Here is a 17,593-nt window from a genome sequence, read left to right as displayed (position 1 = left end):
AGGCTGATAATGAGCTTAATTATTCTAACTTTGCCAATGGTATATATATTTGGCTTTATAAACCATTAACTTATAAATAAAAAAGGGCAGTTGTCTAAGATACTAACTTAATATAGCTTGGTTAGTTAATTACCATTAATTGCATAATTCAGTTAACAACAGTAACTGTGTAGGAGATCCTACATTTCTTTCTTTTCTGTCTTCCTCTCTTCCCCACCCAGTCAACTTTATATGCTGAAAATGTATTGCTTTTGTGATGGGAAAAAAAAATTTTCTTTTTGGCTGCACCACGTGGCATGTGGGATTAGTTCCCTGACCACAGATTGAATCTGTGCCCCCTGCAGTGGAAGTGCAGAGTCTTAACCACTGGACCGCCAGGGTAGTCCAAAAATTTTTTTGTTTTAAATTTAGTTCAGGCCTCTGCTACTGGCCAAGACAGAGTAATAAAGGCCGGATTTACCCCTTGTACCTGAAATGACCAAGAAAAGAATATATTGAGACATTGGATACCCTGAGAAATGGGAAACCCTATGAGAGTTTCCAGGCTGTAGTACAAGGAAGAGGAACACAGGTAGAGACTCCTCTAGAGGTCTCCAAGTTGAGGAGATATCTGGGAGTCTGGGGAGGTCAAGGTGGCTAGAGTTTGCAAGGCAAAGTGCCAAGGAGAGACCTACATACAGAGAGCAAGCTCTGCAGATCTGCAGAGGATCCCTCTTGAGTCCAGCAGATTACTGATCAGCACATGCAGCAAAGGTCCAAGGCTGAGAACAGAACCATCAGAAAAAAAGCAGAAAGGAACAATGGGAAATTCTATGATTGGGTAGAGTGCTCAAAAGAATACTGTCTCAGTAATGGGGAAAAATTAGCCCCAGACTAAAGGCTGCTTTGGTCCCTCCTAAGAAAGCTTAAAAGTAAACCCTGAAAAGATCAAACTGTCCCCAAGGAATTTAATTGTGTCACAGAATAAGGTCAATAATATTTATGGGAATACAAAAATATCCAGCACTCTTCAAGGTAAAATTCATAAAGTCTAGCATCCAATCAAAAATTGTCAGGCATGCAAACTAGCAGGAAAATAGGACCCACAATTAGAAAAATAATCAATTAATCAGTCAAAACTGACCCAGAAATGATACAGATGTTAGAATTAGTCAACAAGGACATTAAAAGAGTTATTATAACTGCATTGCATAAGTTCAAAAAGATAGAGGAATGACAGCATGCTAGTAGAGACATGAAAGGTTTATATCAGTATAAAATACACAAGGAATTCCCTGGTGGTCCAGTGGTTATGACTCCACGCTTCCACCACTGGGGGGTGGTTTCAATCTCTGACTGGGAAACTAAGATCCCGAAAGCCCCACAGCGCAGCCAAAAAAAAAAAAAATTAAACCGCAAAAATACAAAAAAATGCAATGTCTGAGAATAAAAAAAATACACTGCATGAGATTAATGGCATATTAAACAATGCAGAAGAAAAAATAAATGATCTAACAAATATAACAGAAACTATGCAAAATTAAACACAGAGACAAAAAAAGACTAAAAAAAAAATACAGAGCATCAGTGAGCTGTAGGACAACTTAAGGCAGCCTAATATAAATGTTAACTGGAGTTCCCCAGAAAAGGGAAACAGGAAGACAGGAAAAGAATTTGAAAAAAATAATCACCAAAATATTTCTAAATCTGATGAAAATGATATATACCTAGGGATTCAAGTAGCTCAATGAACTCCAAGAACAAGAACCATTAAGAAGACAGCACCAAGGTACATCATAATTAAACTGCTTGGGACTTCCCTGGTGGTCTAATGGCTAAGACTCCACGCTCCCAATGCAGGGGGCCCAGGTTCGATCCCTAGTCAGGGGATCTAGTCCCACATGCTGCAACTAAGAGTTCACATGCTGCAGCTAAGAGTTCGCATGCAGCAATGAAGATCCCGCGTGCAGCAACTAAGACCCAGCACAGCCAAATAAATAAATAAATTGCTTAAAACTAGTGATGAAGAGAAAATCTTAAAAGCAGTCAGTAAAAAAAGACATCATTATGTGGTACATACAGGCATACATTGTTTTATTGCGCTTTGCATATACTGTGTTTTTTTTTTTTAACAACTTGAAGGGTTGTGGCAATGTTGCTTTGAGCAAGTCTATTGGCACCACTTTTTCCAATGGTATTTGCTCACTTTTATGCCTCTGGGTCACATTTTGGTAATTCTCAAAATATTTCAAACCGTCCACCAGCAAAAAGATTATGATTTACTGAAGGCTCAGATGATAGTTAGCATTTTTTAGCAATAAAGTATTTTGAAATTAAGTAACATACATGGTTACAGTTTTAGACATAATGCTATTGCACACTTAGTATACTTCATAACATTTACAATTGGGAAAAAAAACAATTCGTGTTGACTCGCTTTACTGTGATACTCGCTTTACTGTGATACTCGCTTTACTGTGGTGGTCTGGAACAGAACCTGCAATATCTCTGAGGTGCGCCTTTATTATTTGTCAGAAACAATGCAAGCCAGAAGGCAGTGTAGCCACATCGTTAATGTACTGAGAGAAAAAATAATTGGTTCAACCCTGGTAGCTCTATTTTGTTACTGTTGGAGAAGACATGTGTCTTACATCCTCAAATGCATTAGAAATTCTCACAAAAACTTCTTGCTAATACTAACAACAATGGTGAAAGAAATGTACTGTCATTTAAGAAGCAGGAAGCAAAGTCAAGCTGAGACGAATCTTTCCAATTTAGCATTCCAGGTAGTTTTAATGCAGTTAATCCAGGGCTACACTTACAAAAAACATTATTTCAAGCTCTTCAGAAGACAGGTACAGCTATTATATGAAAGATTATTTCCTCCTAGAATACATATAATAAGAGAAGGAGGAAAGAACAACTTTTTTATTTCTGTGTAATATGCAAGTTAGAAAACTATCTTGGAAGGGAATTATGGGAAAAAAAGGCTGGAGGCAACTTTATTAACATTCAGGTGAGGGTACCAGAATTTGGAGTCAGCAAATCTTTCTGGTTTAATTAACTTCCTTCCCTGGGAAGAGGTTATTCTGGGAATGGTGATTCAGAAAACAGAATTCATGGTTTTAAGGAGGTAGGGATAATCTTGTTCAATTTAAAAAACTGGAGAATGAAGGGATTATTTTAATTTTCCTGACAATTTTCTTCTGGAGGGGACTACAAGAGTAGAATATAAGCCAGACTGATCTAGTGATAATAAGCTCTCTGAAGAGACTGGGGATACCCAAGTTTGGAGGTAAACCTTTTGAATATGATTTATAAGCAATTAAGAGGATGACTTCCTCGAGGTACATCCATGACCTCAGCAATAATTTCTAAGAGATTATTTATTCCTTAAAGTTAGGAAGGATGGAGCCTATTCCTGAGTCAGTAGACAGTGAGTTCCTAGCCTAGGTGACGAGGGTTAAACCAAACAAAAGTAACCAATATAGTCTAAGCCAGAGAAAGGCTATTAGAATAATAAGGTCACTCCAACCGCCCCCCACCTCCCCCTCCCCCGCCAAGAAATAAGTCCAAGGATTTGAGAACAGTGTGCAAAGCATTCTAAGTATATTTCATTTATGAAAAAAAAAAAACTGCTTGTTATGTGTTTGAAAGAAGAGAAGATTAGCTTTGAGGGCCTCCATTTCCAGACATTGTCTGCTGGTCCTTTTTCTGAGCTCTTACGAGGTTATTTTATTCTATCTTTTATTCCTTCCTTAAAAATATGCTACTCTGCTCAGTATCTACTGTGCATCCAGTACAAAAGCTCAAAGGCCACTGTTCAAAGAGGAATTACAAGGATGCTCCCTTTCTTATGGATGAAGTAAGAGAAACAGGCTGATTATGATGGGGTGTCTTACTCTAACTGAGTATCTGTAAAGGAAAGACTAAACTAGGTGCTACATCTAAAGACAGTCAGTGTGTACATCCCAGATCATGATAAAGGCACTGGTTGTCAAAGTGGCTCACTATGCTCCATGGTACAGAGTGATCCTGTACATCGGATGCTGGTGGTTCAATGACACAAGACTTTGCACTCTGCCTTGGTACTGTGGTTGTGGTACCTGGGGTCTAACCAGGGGGAGCAACACTGCCACAAGAGCCATGGGACCCAGGAGGAAAACAGTAGTTGGTGAAGTCTGTGACTCAGCTTACCTTTAGGATAAGACAAGTTATCCTGAAGTGCGGATTACAAACCCCTTGCATTATAATCACCCAGCATGATACAGATCTTGGGTCCCCATCCTAGACCTACAGAATAAGAATCTCGCAGGCAAGGCCCATGAATCTGCATTTTTACACATTCCTATATCATTTTTACCCATGTTAACATTTTAAAGTCAATAGTCTAGATGAACATTGTCCAGTATGGTAGCCACTAGCCTCAATTTAATTGATTTAAATTTAAATCAATTAAAATTAAATTGAAAAATTCATTTCCTTAGTCATACTGGCTACATTTCAAGTGTCTCATAATCTACCATATGTGGTGGGTTAGTAATTACCATATTGGAACAACACAGAATGTTTCAATCATTGCAGAAAATTCTATTAGCACTGGATTAGACTTTGGCTTTGGGACAAAGATATTAACTTATCCTTAAGTCTGCTGTGTGTGTCTGGGGGCTTGGGGCTGGGGATGCTCCAAAACGCAGTCTTTAAGAAGGTGCTACGTGTAATCTACAACCTGAATTTGTGTGTATGTCCGTACCTGCACAGGGTGGAGGTTGCTACTTGGACAGTGAGATTGTGACACTGTAGATGAAAGAATGAGAGAGGTCGCTTACTCTAACCTGTTTTGGCAGAGTTGGTTTGGCCCAAACATAATGAACTAGACAGGTTCTCTTACCCAGATAGTTAGAAAGAGGAAAGTCTAGAAAAACCAACCTCATGATAACAAATAGAGGCATTCTTTCCATCTTTGGAAAAACAGATTCAAAGAGTTATAAACGAAATAAACTCTACCTTTGCTCTTCGGGAAGAGCAATACTCTATCCAGTTGAGGTAAATCACACAGAAACTCTCCCTGGATATGCCTGCAAGTCGATGGTCATAGTCTTCATCAATGTTTGGATTAAACGTTGGGTCCACATCAACGTAATTTCGATCTGCACACAGACGTAGTCCTTCCTGCATCGTCTCATTAGCTAGCCACTCCTCCAGTTTAGAAGAGGTTGTAACATAATAAATGATACCCTAATGAGGAAAAGATAAAAAAAACAAACAAACAAAAAAAAAAACTCAGGCTAAATCACAATCTGAATTAACTCCAAGTCCTCAGTAAATTAATTCCAACTGTTTATACTGATAGTAGGAATCAAAAATGTATATTCCAGCTCAATACTATAAGTATACTATTTTAAGGATGCTATAGTAATATATCTCAGGCCTTCCTGGATAAAAAAAAATTAATTTAATACTTTTAAAATCACAATCATAAATTCAAGAAGGCAACTTCAAAACAACTCCAGTCCACTGATTTTAGGATATCCTAAAAACAATTCTGTCTACTGAATTTAGGATCTTGTAAGAGAGATGAAAAACCTTTATTGTGGTGTACTTATTTTGAGAAATTTCTCATAGAAAGCTATTAAACCATCTTGTGATCCTAGGTCAAGTTATAAAAATATAACTAATAAATAAAGCAATAGAAATATACATATTTAGAGATAGGAAATTCCATACACAAATGCACACACGTTAAAAAATGTTGTAAAGTCAATTTCTTTAGTTTCCTGAGGTTGGGTTTAACCAAACTTTCAACAGAGGACTCAGGTTTCAACCCAATCAGCACAAATAAGGTGGTACATAGAGGTAATAACACATGAATCATTAAGATTTAGCATACGTTTTTCCTCTTGAAAATGTTGGCTTAGCCTGTAAACCCCCAGTCATAACCATGCTGTACTTCTATAAAATCTTTAGCAAAAACAAATACCTGTGCAGTAAAGAACTAATCTTGCCCAAAGAGAGGTTTGGCCTTTGCACTTGGGTTCTGGGAGGTAACCTCTAATCCCATGCACTGTCCTGCCTGATAAGAGAGTCTTTATTTACCTGGAGGCTTAGAACCATGAGCTCTAGAGGATCTGGAGACTAAGGCTGGCCATGTGGGTGGTCAAACAAGTCTAAATGAGTGTGTGTCAGGACAAACTCTGCACACTGAGGCTCAGGCGAGCTTCCTTGGCTGGCAACACTCTGTAGGTATTCTCTCACATCGTTACTGGGAGAAATAAACATTGTCTACACAACTCCACTGGGAGAGGACAACTGGAAGTTCAGGCCTTAGTGTCTCTAGACCCTGCCCTATGTGCCTCTTCCCTTGGCAGATTTTAACCTGTATCCTTCCACTGTAATAAATTCTAACCATGAGTATAATGGCTTTGCTGAGTTCTGTGAGTCCTTCTAGCAAATTATTGAACCTGATTGTGGTTTCAGGGTCTTGGGGACCCTGAAATTGCAATTGGTGTCAAATGTGAGGGTCTTGCAATACTTTCATTCAGTTTGTTGAAAGCAGTGCAAAGCAGTGGTTAATAGCAAGGACTCAGGAGTCAGACAAGCCTGGGTTTTAAATCCCCAACTCCACTTGCTAGTTAGAGGACTTCGGCGAAGTTAACTTTTGATCCTTAACTTGTTTATATGTAAAACAGGGATGTAATATTCCTTTAGAGAATTAGGTAAGATATACATATCATATATATACATGCGTGTATGTGTGTATTCCTTAATGCAGTGCCTAAAAGATATGCACTACAGATGGTAGCTATTAATATTAATGAACAAATGTAATAAGTTTCACTAAAGAAGGAAATAGCAAGACCTTCATAGGTATAATTTACTGACTGTACTGGATACTAGAGAATTTAAATCACTACTTAGAAGCAAAGCACAAGTTAAAAAAACAAACGTGTGTGTGTGTGTGCACACGTGTGCGTATACGTGTGTCTTTTCCAAGAGCCTCTGATACCAGATCTAAGTAGGCACATATCCTTACCTTGACATAGTAAGTGGTGAGTACTTTCCGAAGATCAAAGACTTGAAGCATAGAAGCAGCACTATTGTCAGTGATGCTATAACCCTCCAAAATATACTTGGTGACTATCACGTCCCAAGCTAGCCAGCGCTGGCTAAATGCAGCATTAAATGAAAGCACATGAGGAATATGGCCAGGTTCACAACAGCAAAATCCTTCATCTTCCTCAACACCTTCAGTAATGGCCTCCACTTCCCGTTGTTGACAGTAAGTACCTTAGAGAGAGAAAGAGAAAGCACTTACGACAAAGGGGAAAGAAACATGAGGTGAAAAAAACATGAGGTGGAAAAATGAATGCTTCAAAGACATAAGAAACTTAGAAAAAAGACATTTTATTTATAGCAATTGAGAGTATGTGATTGATTTACCTTAGACTGTCCATTAACAAACTGCAGCATGCTCCAGAAAACAGGCATAGTATATGCTCATCTTCTGCAGAATCATAGTGTGTACTAGCACATTCAAGGTTCTGAGAATTTGTGCAATAAAGCAACCTTAATTTTGATTCATTGCATTCATATCAAATGAAGACCAAATGAGTCAACGTGTGTCTCATGAAGGTCTGAGTTAACTCAAAACTAGAGGAGTGGAACGAGAACTGAATCATCCCAGGGCACACGATACAGACAGACATGCAGAACTCAAAAGAATCTGGGCTGTATTCTCACCAGCACTGTGTCCATGCTGCAAGCAGAAACAGTATATATACATCCTGCTTACTTGGCTATACAACTTGTAATGGTTCACTATAGTTTAATATTAAATATATAATTACAATTTTTCTCTGTTGCCAATTCCAACAATAATTGGATAAGATTACATTATTGGCACTTGAGGCTTATCTGCTGATAAAGTTTCAATTAGGTATCAGGTCTGATTGTTCTGTACTAGCAAACAATTCTTTGAAATTACATTCTTTTATACATGGTACTTATCTAATAGGCATTCTCTGCATTAGTGTTATTGAAATAAAAATAGAAAATCAGATTAAATATAGAATTAGATACACAGCCATCTAGGCCAACAACATACCATCCATCACATTCATGTTAATTTTTATTTCGTTCTGTGGCCTTGCTTCCATTTAATTTGTAAATTCCTTATAGGACTATAGAGTGATTATAGCTAATTTTATAAAGGCACATATTAAAGTTACATTATAATAAAATGAAATGGGACTTCATAATAATTTTTTTCTTTTAAAGAGGATCTATACAACATCCATATTTAAAACACCACTTTGAGAGAAAAAGGTGCCAAGAAATTTAGCCCCCGTTGGTGATGGTGGTGGTGGTGGTGATGGTGGTATGATGAACGATAAGACTGAGAGGTAAGCTTGGCCAAGCTAATGAGCTGTACTGTCGAGAACTCTATAGAGCCTTCAACAATTTTATTATTTCATTTCTTGTTTAATTATGTTGACGAGCACTTCCACAATAGTGTTACATAGTGGTGAAAAAACTTTGTCTTGAACCTGACATAAACAGGAATGCATGCTGTGGCTGACCATTACACATGATACTGACTACAGATACACATATACATTTTTTTCAGAATAAGGATGTATGTAATTTTATAAAGTACTTTTGAAACCAATAACGAAAATGAAATTTAACAAATTTGCTTTTAATAATTAATTAAAAGAATGAAAAACGGCTGAATTGGTGAGGGATACTTAAAAATAAAAGTACTGCTGGTTTCTCCTTACTCTGGGCTCTGAGGATTTTTGTATCTATAGTCATAAACGAATTAAACTATAATTACTTTTTTAGCCAGTTCAGTCATATTTTGACATCAGTATTACATTGGTTTTGTACAAGAGAGCCTTGAGATATTTTCCTTCCTTATCCATTTGCTAGAATAGATTAGAGAGGGCAGAAGAATTATTCAATTTCTAGAAGAAACTTTCTGAGGCTGGGTTTTTTAAACTGTGGCACGAAGTTGGGTCTATTCCTTAGGTTTTATATGTTTTTACTTTATTTTATTCATTTTGTCATCCTTCTGCAAAGTCAGTCAAAGGTTTTTAAGTAAAGGAAATAACATAACGAGAGCTGTATTTTGTGCAGATGACTCTGGTAGTAGTATACAGAGAAGAGAAGAGGCAGGAGTGAATTCAGAGGTTTGACATTTTCTCATGAGAGACAGAATGAGGTCCTTGTTCAGAGTAGCAGAATAAACACAGTAACTGAATTAATGCGGGGTGTTTTCACTCTGACATACAAACCCCAAGAATATTTTCTACCCCAACATACCCAGTAATACATTTTGCTTGGAAAATGAAGTCAACAATAAGCAAAGGAATATTAATAACTGAAAAAAGAATTCTGAGATTTGGAAAGGGATTCTAGACAAACCATTACTAATTGTTTCCTGGATTAGCTAGATCTTTCAGTCACTTCATAGTGAATATAACTGGTAAAAATTAATAAAACTAACAATTATGAAAACCAGACATGTTAAAATTAATTTGAGTAAAAACTGAAAGGAATCCAAACAGAATAAAAATTTTTGACCTATGAAGTTTGACCTGAAAAACCATACTTGGTAGAAGTAACATTTAAAAATATATAGAAGTAACATTTACAAACTTGGTAGAAGCTGTAACCAGGAAATTCTGATAGACAAAAAACATGATTGATAACTCAAATATTTGACATAAAATTTACATGGAAAAGAATCTTGAGAATATCAGTAAAATGAAAATGGAAACGAAAACCATGAAGGTATTTAACCAAGACCTATAAAAAACTGATCAAGAAATTTTAGTTAAATGTCACTTAAAATTTAGCATCCACTATGAGAGACAATAAAATCAAAGGAATTAAATTGGTTTAATGGAGTATACATCAGAAAACACATCAAAATGCTCAGCAGATCCAAATATCTGCCTGGCGAAATACTGACAATACTCTTAATTAATATTTTGAGGGGCAGGAGGTAGACGGAACAGGGACTCCCACCGTGAAGGAAAGAAAATAACCAAAGGTCACAACAGCATTTGAGCAAGAGTATAATCATTCCTCATCAAAGTTCTGGAATGAAGAGGAAGGAGAAAAGACTATTACTTAGATTACTTAACCATTCTACAAAATGATCTTTATCATATGCTAGCTGCTGGGATAGGTGCTGGATATACAATGATAAATGAAGCAGATAGGACTCCTGCCCTTGAGGAGTTTATAATCTACAGGAAAGGTTTACAAAATACAGCCCTGGGCCAAATCCAAGCTAAGAGTGGTTTTGATATTTTTAAAGGGCTGTTTAAAAGAAAAATCAAAGAAGAACATGCAACAGAGAATGTGTATGGCTCCAAAAGCCTAAACTATTAAGTATCTTGGCTCTTTACAGAAAATGTCTGCCAACCCCTCCCTGGGCTAGAGAAGAAATAAACTTTAAACAAATAAACAAATAAATATAAAATTAGAACTCTGCTAAGTGCTAAGGAGGCAAAAACAGGGTAATATAAGAGATAATCATGTGGGACAGGTGGTTAGAGACTAAGGCTTCTCTGAGAAAGTGACAGTTAAGCTAATTCTTAAAGATAATTAAGGAATTAGAGGTGGAAGATTGGCAGGAAGAGGGGAGATGGCTGGTACTTTCTGGGCAAAGAGAAGGGCGATAAGGAGGCCTTAGTAAAGAATTTAGCACAGCTAGGACACTGAAGGAAGGCCAGTGCGGCTACAGTGGACGAGAAGGGTGCTACACAGTAAGGTGGAGAAACTGACAGAGGCCAGATCTCGCAGCTGTCCATAGGATGTGTTAAGGAATTTGAATTCTATTTTAAATGCAATGGAAAGCCACTGAAAATTTAAAGCATGGAATGGAAAGGACATAACTGAATTTGCCTTTAAAAAAAAAATCACGATGGCTGAATGAAGAATTACAGTTATGGACTGCTATTGAAATTCAGCATGAGTTCAGAAAGTAAGGGGGTACTGTGTTCTCAAATTGATTTGAGTTTTGTTTGACAAACAGTGAGAGTTTGGATGGCAAAGGACTTATCCAAAATTTTACTTGAATCTGTTTGGTACCAGAGAGTAAAGTGGGGAGAGTGAAAATTTGGATCAATTTTTGATTTGGACAATTTCTGATCAATATGGTGAAATGAGCAGATAAGAAGGACCCCCTTCCAATTCACACACATAGAAATTCTGGATAAAATTACCTCCCCACAAATACTTGTTAAAAAAAAAGTTAAATTAAAATCAAAACGCAAAGATGAAATCTTCAGGTGCCAACAATTTAAAAAGAAGGTGACGTTATAGCAGTGGTATGTGTAGTGGTAAGGGGGTGCTGACTTTTGGATGAGGATAGATGGATTAGATTTGAACAGCACTGGGTTAAGACCCTAGAAGAGATGGAATTAAGGCCCTGGGCTTCTGACAGAGAGTCAGAAACAAACCATAAGACAAGAATAGGAGATTTTGAAGAAGAGAGGGCGAATGGGTTACAAATAAATTACAAATAAATAACAAACATTAACATTTACTACCTTGAGTTTTACACAAGTAAAATCTTATTTCCAATGAATGGAGTAACTTTAGAAAAGCACTTGCTCCATTAACAAAGATATTATGTAACAAAGGTGCAAACTTTCTGATTCAACACCAGGGTAAAAATAAAGCTATAGGGTACAGGTCTAATTTGATCCTCTATTTAGACAAATGCTTTCTTATTTCCTATTTCAGGTTAAAAACACCTAAGGTACTTCTTAGAATAGACCAAAACACTGCTTGGATGCTTCCTCTAAAAACTCTCAAGTCCAAATGTTGCCTAGATTGGAAACACATGCATTAATAGGACTCCTTCAATTCCTGTAAGACAAGTTTCTATTACTGCTTACAAGACACTCAACTTACAGAAGTGGATAACATCAAGCTGGTATGTTTCTGAATGCACGATTTCCTGTGTAGAAACAGCTTCATTTGTCAGTATACAAAATTGTTGAAGGCTGGTGGGGAAATAGGGAGTAACTGCTTAATGGGTGTGAGGTTTTATTTTGGGGTGATGAAAATGCTTTGGAACTAGACAGAGGTGGTGGTTGCACAATATCCTGAATGTACTAAATGCCACTAATTTGTTCACTTTAAAATTGTTAATTTGATGTTATGTGAATTTCCCCTCAATTTAAAAAAATTGTTGAGGACAAAGGCATGGCAACTATATGAAAGTAACTTGGTTAGCTAATCTCTGCCTCAGCATTCTATGCTGGGGGCCATCTAACGAGCATATGCAGCTGATCACAAAAAAAGACTAGCAAGAGGGCAAGCACAGAACAACAGAAATTCACTATTACCAGGAAAAAACAAGTATATTATACACTATTGATACTACCTTTACATACAGAGCATACTGCAAAAATGATTCTTCTCTGAATGTGAAATTTGGGAAATTTGGAAAAAAACTAATAACTACTCTTTAACAGCTTTTCTCATTCCAGAATTCCAAATACTAAGGACCTACTTTTATAACTTTTGATTTGAGATGTAAACACATAAAACTTAGATGTCACAGGAGTACGTTATAGAAATGAAAGGTCTTACCTTTCAATGAATGTCTTACCTCTGAATTCAAGTCCCCGCAGCTGGAAGGTAACCAGCCCATTGCCTATCTCTATAAGGTGTACTAACGCATTGAGGTAGTCAGAGGCAAGAATGAAACAGTCCCCTGTACTGTAGTTTCCCCACCGTCCTAGGTGCAAATCACCACAAAGACTGTGTTGTAGGGATCTGGTTAAATGTTCATAGAAGATGGAATTCAGATTGTTGTCATCTGATCCTATAAGAAGGGATTAAAAAAATGTTAACTTTACCTTAAATACCCTTTATATCAACAAACAAGATTGTTAAAAGTATTAAAACTAATTTCCAGTTAGGGTTGTATCTATAGTTCTTTGACAAGGAAGATAATATACCCTTGCAAGGGTACCCTGAACCCTTATAATACAGATACTCTTAGAATTTCTATATAAAAATGAAATGTAGGATAATGGGAAAAAAATTTTCAAATTAAAGTTAGACGTAACGTAACCTCTCTGAGTCTCTGGTCCCCATCCATAAAATGTGGGAATTGGATTAGGTGAAATCTAAGGTCTTTTCTACCTCTTTAACAGTCCATGATCAAAATTTTCTATCACTGTTCAATTAACTATGCCTTATAATTAAAACCATGCAAGAGAAATGAAAAAGATAAAAGAAATTCAAAACTAGAACAAAAAGACATACTGGTAAAGGAAGTGGGTTAAGTAATACAAGATTTGAACAAATGAGATAGTCCAAAACAAAGAGAAGTTGGTCAGTCAAAAAAACTCTGTATACTGAGATGCCTAATATTAGCTAAACAGAAATAAACTGTATACACAGAAACAGCAGTAAAGAACCACCTGCAAATTTATTAGTCATCCTTTAAGAAAAAAAATTAGGATAAAGCATCACCCAATAAATTAGAAAACCATCTTTAGAAGTAACCCATCCAAAGCAATAATCTGTAAATGGGTACCCAAAGCACAGAATTGAAGAATGGCAAAACATACTAAACTTAATAATTATTTTAAACTCAGCCTAACTAAATAATAAAATAAAAGGGAAACCCTAGGCTCAAGCTTCAATAAAACAGTTGTATCTAATGTCTGCCCACTACGAAAGTGTGCATATTAATTCAGGACATGGTCTTTGTGGTATGCAGGATGGCATCATCAGCATCATAATTCCAAGCCCCCTACAAGGACATACCAGAGCTGAGATGGCTGTTATATCTACCAGAACATGATAATGACAGTCATTAATATCAAATAACTAGTCCTCCTTAATCAAATTTATAATTATGAATCAATCTGATTACTATAATTTAGTTTCTCAAGCAGAGCATTTGAAGTAATCTGCGAGTCAAATGAATACAAATCTTCCAGTGTATTGGGAGTCATATTTCTTTAGTAAATTAATACATTGATATTCTGGTTGATACATTAATCTTTTATGGGTGGGGCAGTGAGATTCACCCTCTCTATGCCAGATTACTAATAGGTGGGCCGACAAAAAGATGTTTCCCAAAGGACAAAACTAAGAACCAAACTTTAGATAATGGTAACACCACCAAAATGTCACCCACTGAAGCCTTATCTTGAGTGGCTATTTGGCTCCTCTAGATGACATCTCTGTATACAATAAACTTAATGAAATTAACATTTATCTAACCATTTGGGGAAGCAGGGAAGCAAACATAATAATAAGTTCAGACTAAATACTCTTCAGTACACCTCATCAGTTTTACTTTCACTGTGCTCTACTTTTTTAACCTATGTAAGAACAATCTTTCAATGGAATTTTTTATTCTTATCAGCATTCTTAAAATGCATTTTATAAAAGATGGGTATATAAATTTTAGATATTCTAATTCACGTATACTTTGCTAAGGTAAAACAAAATAAAGCGAAGGATATTTAGTTTTTCAGAAATGACCTTTGGATCCCATAGAGGATTCCCAATAAGTCGGGAGTGAAATACGTATATAACGAATTCCTTAGACTTGCTTCTTTACTCACAAATAGGGCTATTACCTGGATTTCTATCAAGCTGGGAAGCCAATCTGGTATTTGAATGATCCACTCGTTTTGTGCTAAAAAAGGCAAAATGAAACATCTTTAGTAAGCTTTTTTATATTAAAAAAGTCTAACAATTAAAAGGGAGAAAACTATACAATAAAGATGAAATAAATATTATCGCTTTATAAAAATGAGAAAAATCTATGAGTAACATATTAATAAAGCTCTTTGATAGAACAATTTTAGGGGTAAGGATTTATTTTTTACTCTTCCACCTCCATTATACATAAAGACAAGTTTTTTCTTAACTGATGTTTCACCGAACAGTGTATAGAAAGACACTGAGTTTAATGTAAAAAAAATTTTGATCAGGATGAAAAAATGCATACTGTATACAGTTCCTAAAAATACACAGTGCATGAAACATTCCTTATAAGGGGAAGGTTATTAATGTCCAGTGGTACAGTGTTCTTTAGAACAGTGGTTCCCAAAATGTGGTCCACAGAACCTGGAGCAGGAGACTCAAGATCTTTCAGGGAGTTTTCCAAATCAAAACTATTTTCATAATAGTACTGAACTGTTATTCGCTTTTTTTCACTGTGTTGACAACTGCATTGATGGTGCAAAAGCAACGGTGGGTAAGACTGCCGGTGCTTTAACATGAATCAAGGCAGTGGCACCAAACTGTACTATTTTTCACTGCTACCCATGCACAAGAAAAAAAAATTCAAGTTTCCCTTAAAAATGTCCTTAACGAAGCAATAAAAATAATAATTTTGTTAAATTGCAGCCCCTCAGTACAGGTCTTTTTAATACTGTGTGTGGCGAAATACACATAAAGCACTTCTGCTGCATTCTGAAGTAGGATGATTGTCTGGAGGGAAAGCATTTGTGCAACTGCTTGAATTGTAAGTAGCCGTAGCTGCTTTTTTTCCATGGAACACCATTTTCACTTGAATGAACTATGACTATTCAGACTTGAGTATTTGACAGACATTTCTCAAGTGAAGAAAGTAAGTCTGACATTTCAAGAAAAATAACTGATAAAGATACCTGTTGCCAATAATAACAATTCAAGTTTTCAAGCAAAAATTAGAATTTCAGAGAACTTGCATCTACCACCATGCGCTTGATAGCTTCCCGATACTTCAACACTTTTTTGAGATTGGTGGTGATATGAATATATATATTTTTTAATATTGTACTGTGAAATGGGTCAAAATTTGGAAGATCTACATTACTCAATGAGCCAGTATTTTCCAAACGATAGATAAAGATGTATCAATATAAGTGTACGCATGGGTAAAAGACCCATTCAAACTATAAGACATATCAGTGAATTTTGATGTAATACAGTTCCAAAAATTCACTGATATGGCTTTAGATTCCACATTGCCACTAATCTTTAAGAAACTACCATTTGTCAAAGGATCCAAGAATATCCACAATTGTCTAAAAAGGCTATTAAAATACTTCTTTCTTTTCAAACTGTATGTCTGTGTGAGGCCAGATTTACTTTATATACTTCAACCAGAACAACACAATGCTACAAGAGACTGAATGCAGAAGCAGATAAGAGAATTCAGCTGTCTTTTATTAAGTCAGACATGAAAGAGATTCACAAAACTATAAAAACAATGACATTCTTCTGATTTTTTTGGTGGAATGGTAAATAGAGTTATTCTTCATTAGAAAAATGTTATTTATATTAACATGTAATGGGTTTATTGTTGTTATTTTTATATTAATTCATTTAAAATTGAGTTTTGACTTATAATCCAATAAATATTGTACAATATTTATTATAGTAAATAACTATGTAGTAGATAAAATCCCTATCAACAAAAACTCTTTGGAGACATCAATAATTTTTAAGATTGTATGTAAAGGGGTTCTGAGATCAAAAAGTTTAAGAACTGCTGACAAAGATGTTATTCTGGACTAAATTTAAGTTGGTCCAGAAGAAAAAAAGGGTATAAATAACACTGAGATTCACCAAAAAGAGAAATACTATGTGTGATTTTAGGTAAAAGACCAGAGCAAAAGTTTCACATCCATAAGCCAGTTCATTGTTAAAAACTCAAGATTACCATTTTCACCTATTATATGTACCTATGTGTGAAAGTGTAGAGAGAAAGGCACGGAGCTGGCCAGTAGAATTATAAATTTGTACAAGCTCTTTCTGAATCAACATGTTAATACATTTATAAGCCTTTAAAATGTTTAAGCTCCATGATTCAGTAATTCCCCTTTAGATATTTTCTTAAATTAAAAAAAAAGAAGAAAAAAATTTGGAGATTACATACAAGGATAGTTACTAGGCATCATATTAAACAGCTAACCTAAGGAATTAAGCTTAAATGAAGAAAATACTTTATGTACAAAGATGGTTATTTAAAAACCTATCCTCATGAAAAACTACAAATAACCTATAAAAACTTTAGCTCTAAAAATAGCTACTTCTTAGAAAACTATGAGATAACTAATTATGACTGTTATAATGATGTAACAGTGTATAGCATAACGTTTCAAAGTATTATTAATGTGGAACAATTCTAAGAAATAACATTAAAAGAAAAAAGACAGAAAAATGAATATATTTAACTAGGACTATGTTTTAAAAATCTTATAAATAGAAAAAAAGGTAGAGAAAATAGAGTATTCTCTGACTCTTCCAATTTTATATAATTTTGAAAGTTTAAGAATATTTATAAAATTTTAAATATTTCAATAGAAAAAATGATTAACCATGAATAATTTATAACAATGCTGTCAATAGTTTTTCCTAGTAAAAAAGATAAAAACTGGCTTTCAAGTGTTGTTCTTTACTCACTTATAGTCTCTCTCCCAGAATTTCACAGGTCGAACATATGAAGTGATGAATATTGCACTTCCCAGAAAGGGGTTCAGTGGAGTAGAAAAGAAGGCTGATACGGCAGCCTGAACAAACAACATGGCTGAATCTATGGGAAAACTGGTTAAGGACCTTAACATTCATCTGA

The 17,593-nt window shown here is 35.5% G+C and overlaps 1 protein-coding gene across 3 annotated transcripts in view; it reads right to left on the bottom strand.

The window, feature by feature from the left end:
* Window positions 1-17,593, bottom strand: part of PCNX1 (pecanex 1) — a 164,961-nt gene that overhangs the window by 19,589 nt on the left and 127,779 nt on the right. For all 3 annotated transcript variants that reach the window (XM_061180985.1, XM_061180983.1, XM_061180984.1), the window contains 5 exons: window positions 17,425-17,554; window positions 14,607-14,665; window positions 12,614-12,829; window positions 7,013-7,266; window positions 4,987-5,217 (listed from right to left, as the gene is read on the bottom strand). In XM_061180985.1, coding sequence (XP_061036968.1) covers window positions 4,987-5,217; window positions 7,013-7,266; window positions 12,614-12,829; window positions 14,607-14,665; window positions 17,425-17,554 — 890 coding nt within the window. The remainder of the gene's footprint in view (window positions 1-4,986; window positions 5,218-7,012; window positions 7,267-12,613; window positions 12,830-14,606; window positions 14,666-17,424; window positions 17,555-17,593) is intronic.

This window comes from Eubalaena glacialis, chromosome 2 (assembly GCF_028564815.1).
Source record: "Eubalaena glacialis isolate mEubGla1 chromosome 2, mEubGla1.1.hap2.+ XY, whole genome shotgun sequence".
Classification (NCBI taxonomy): Eukaryota; Metazoa; Chordata; class Mammalia; order Artiodactyla; family Balaenidae; genus Eubalaena; species Eubalaena glacialis.
Note: the sequence above shows the minus strand (reverse complement) of the source record. Positions and strands in the feature narration are given on the sequence as shown.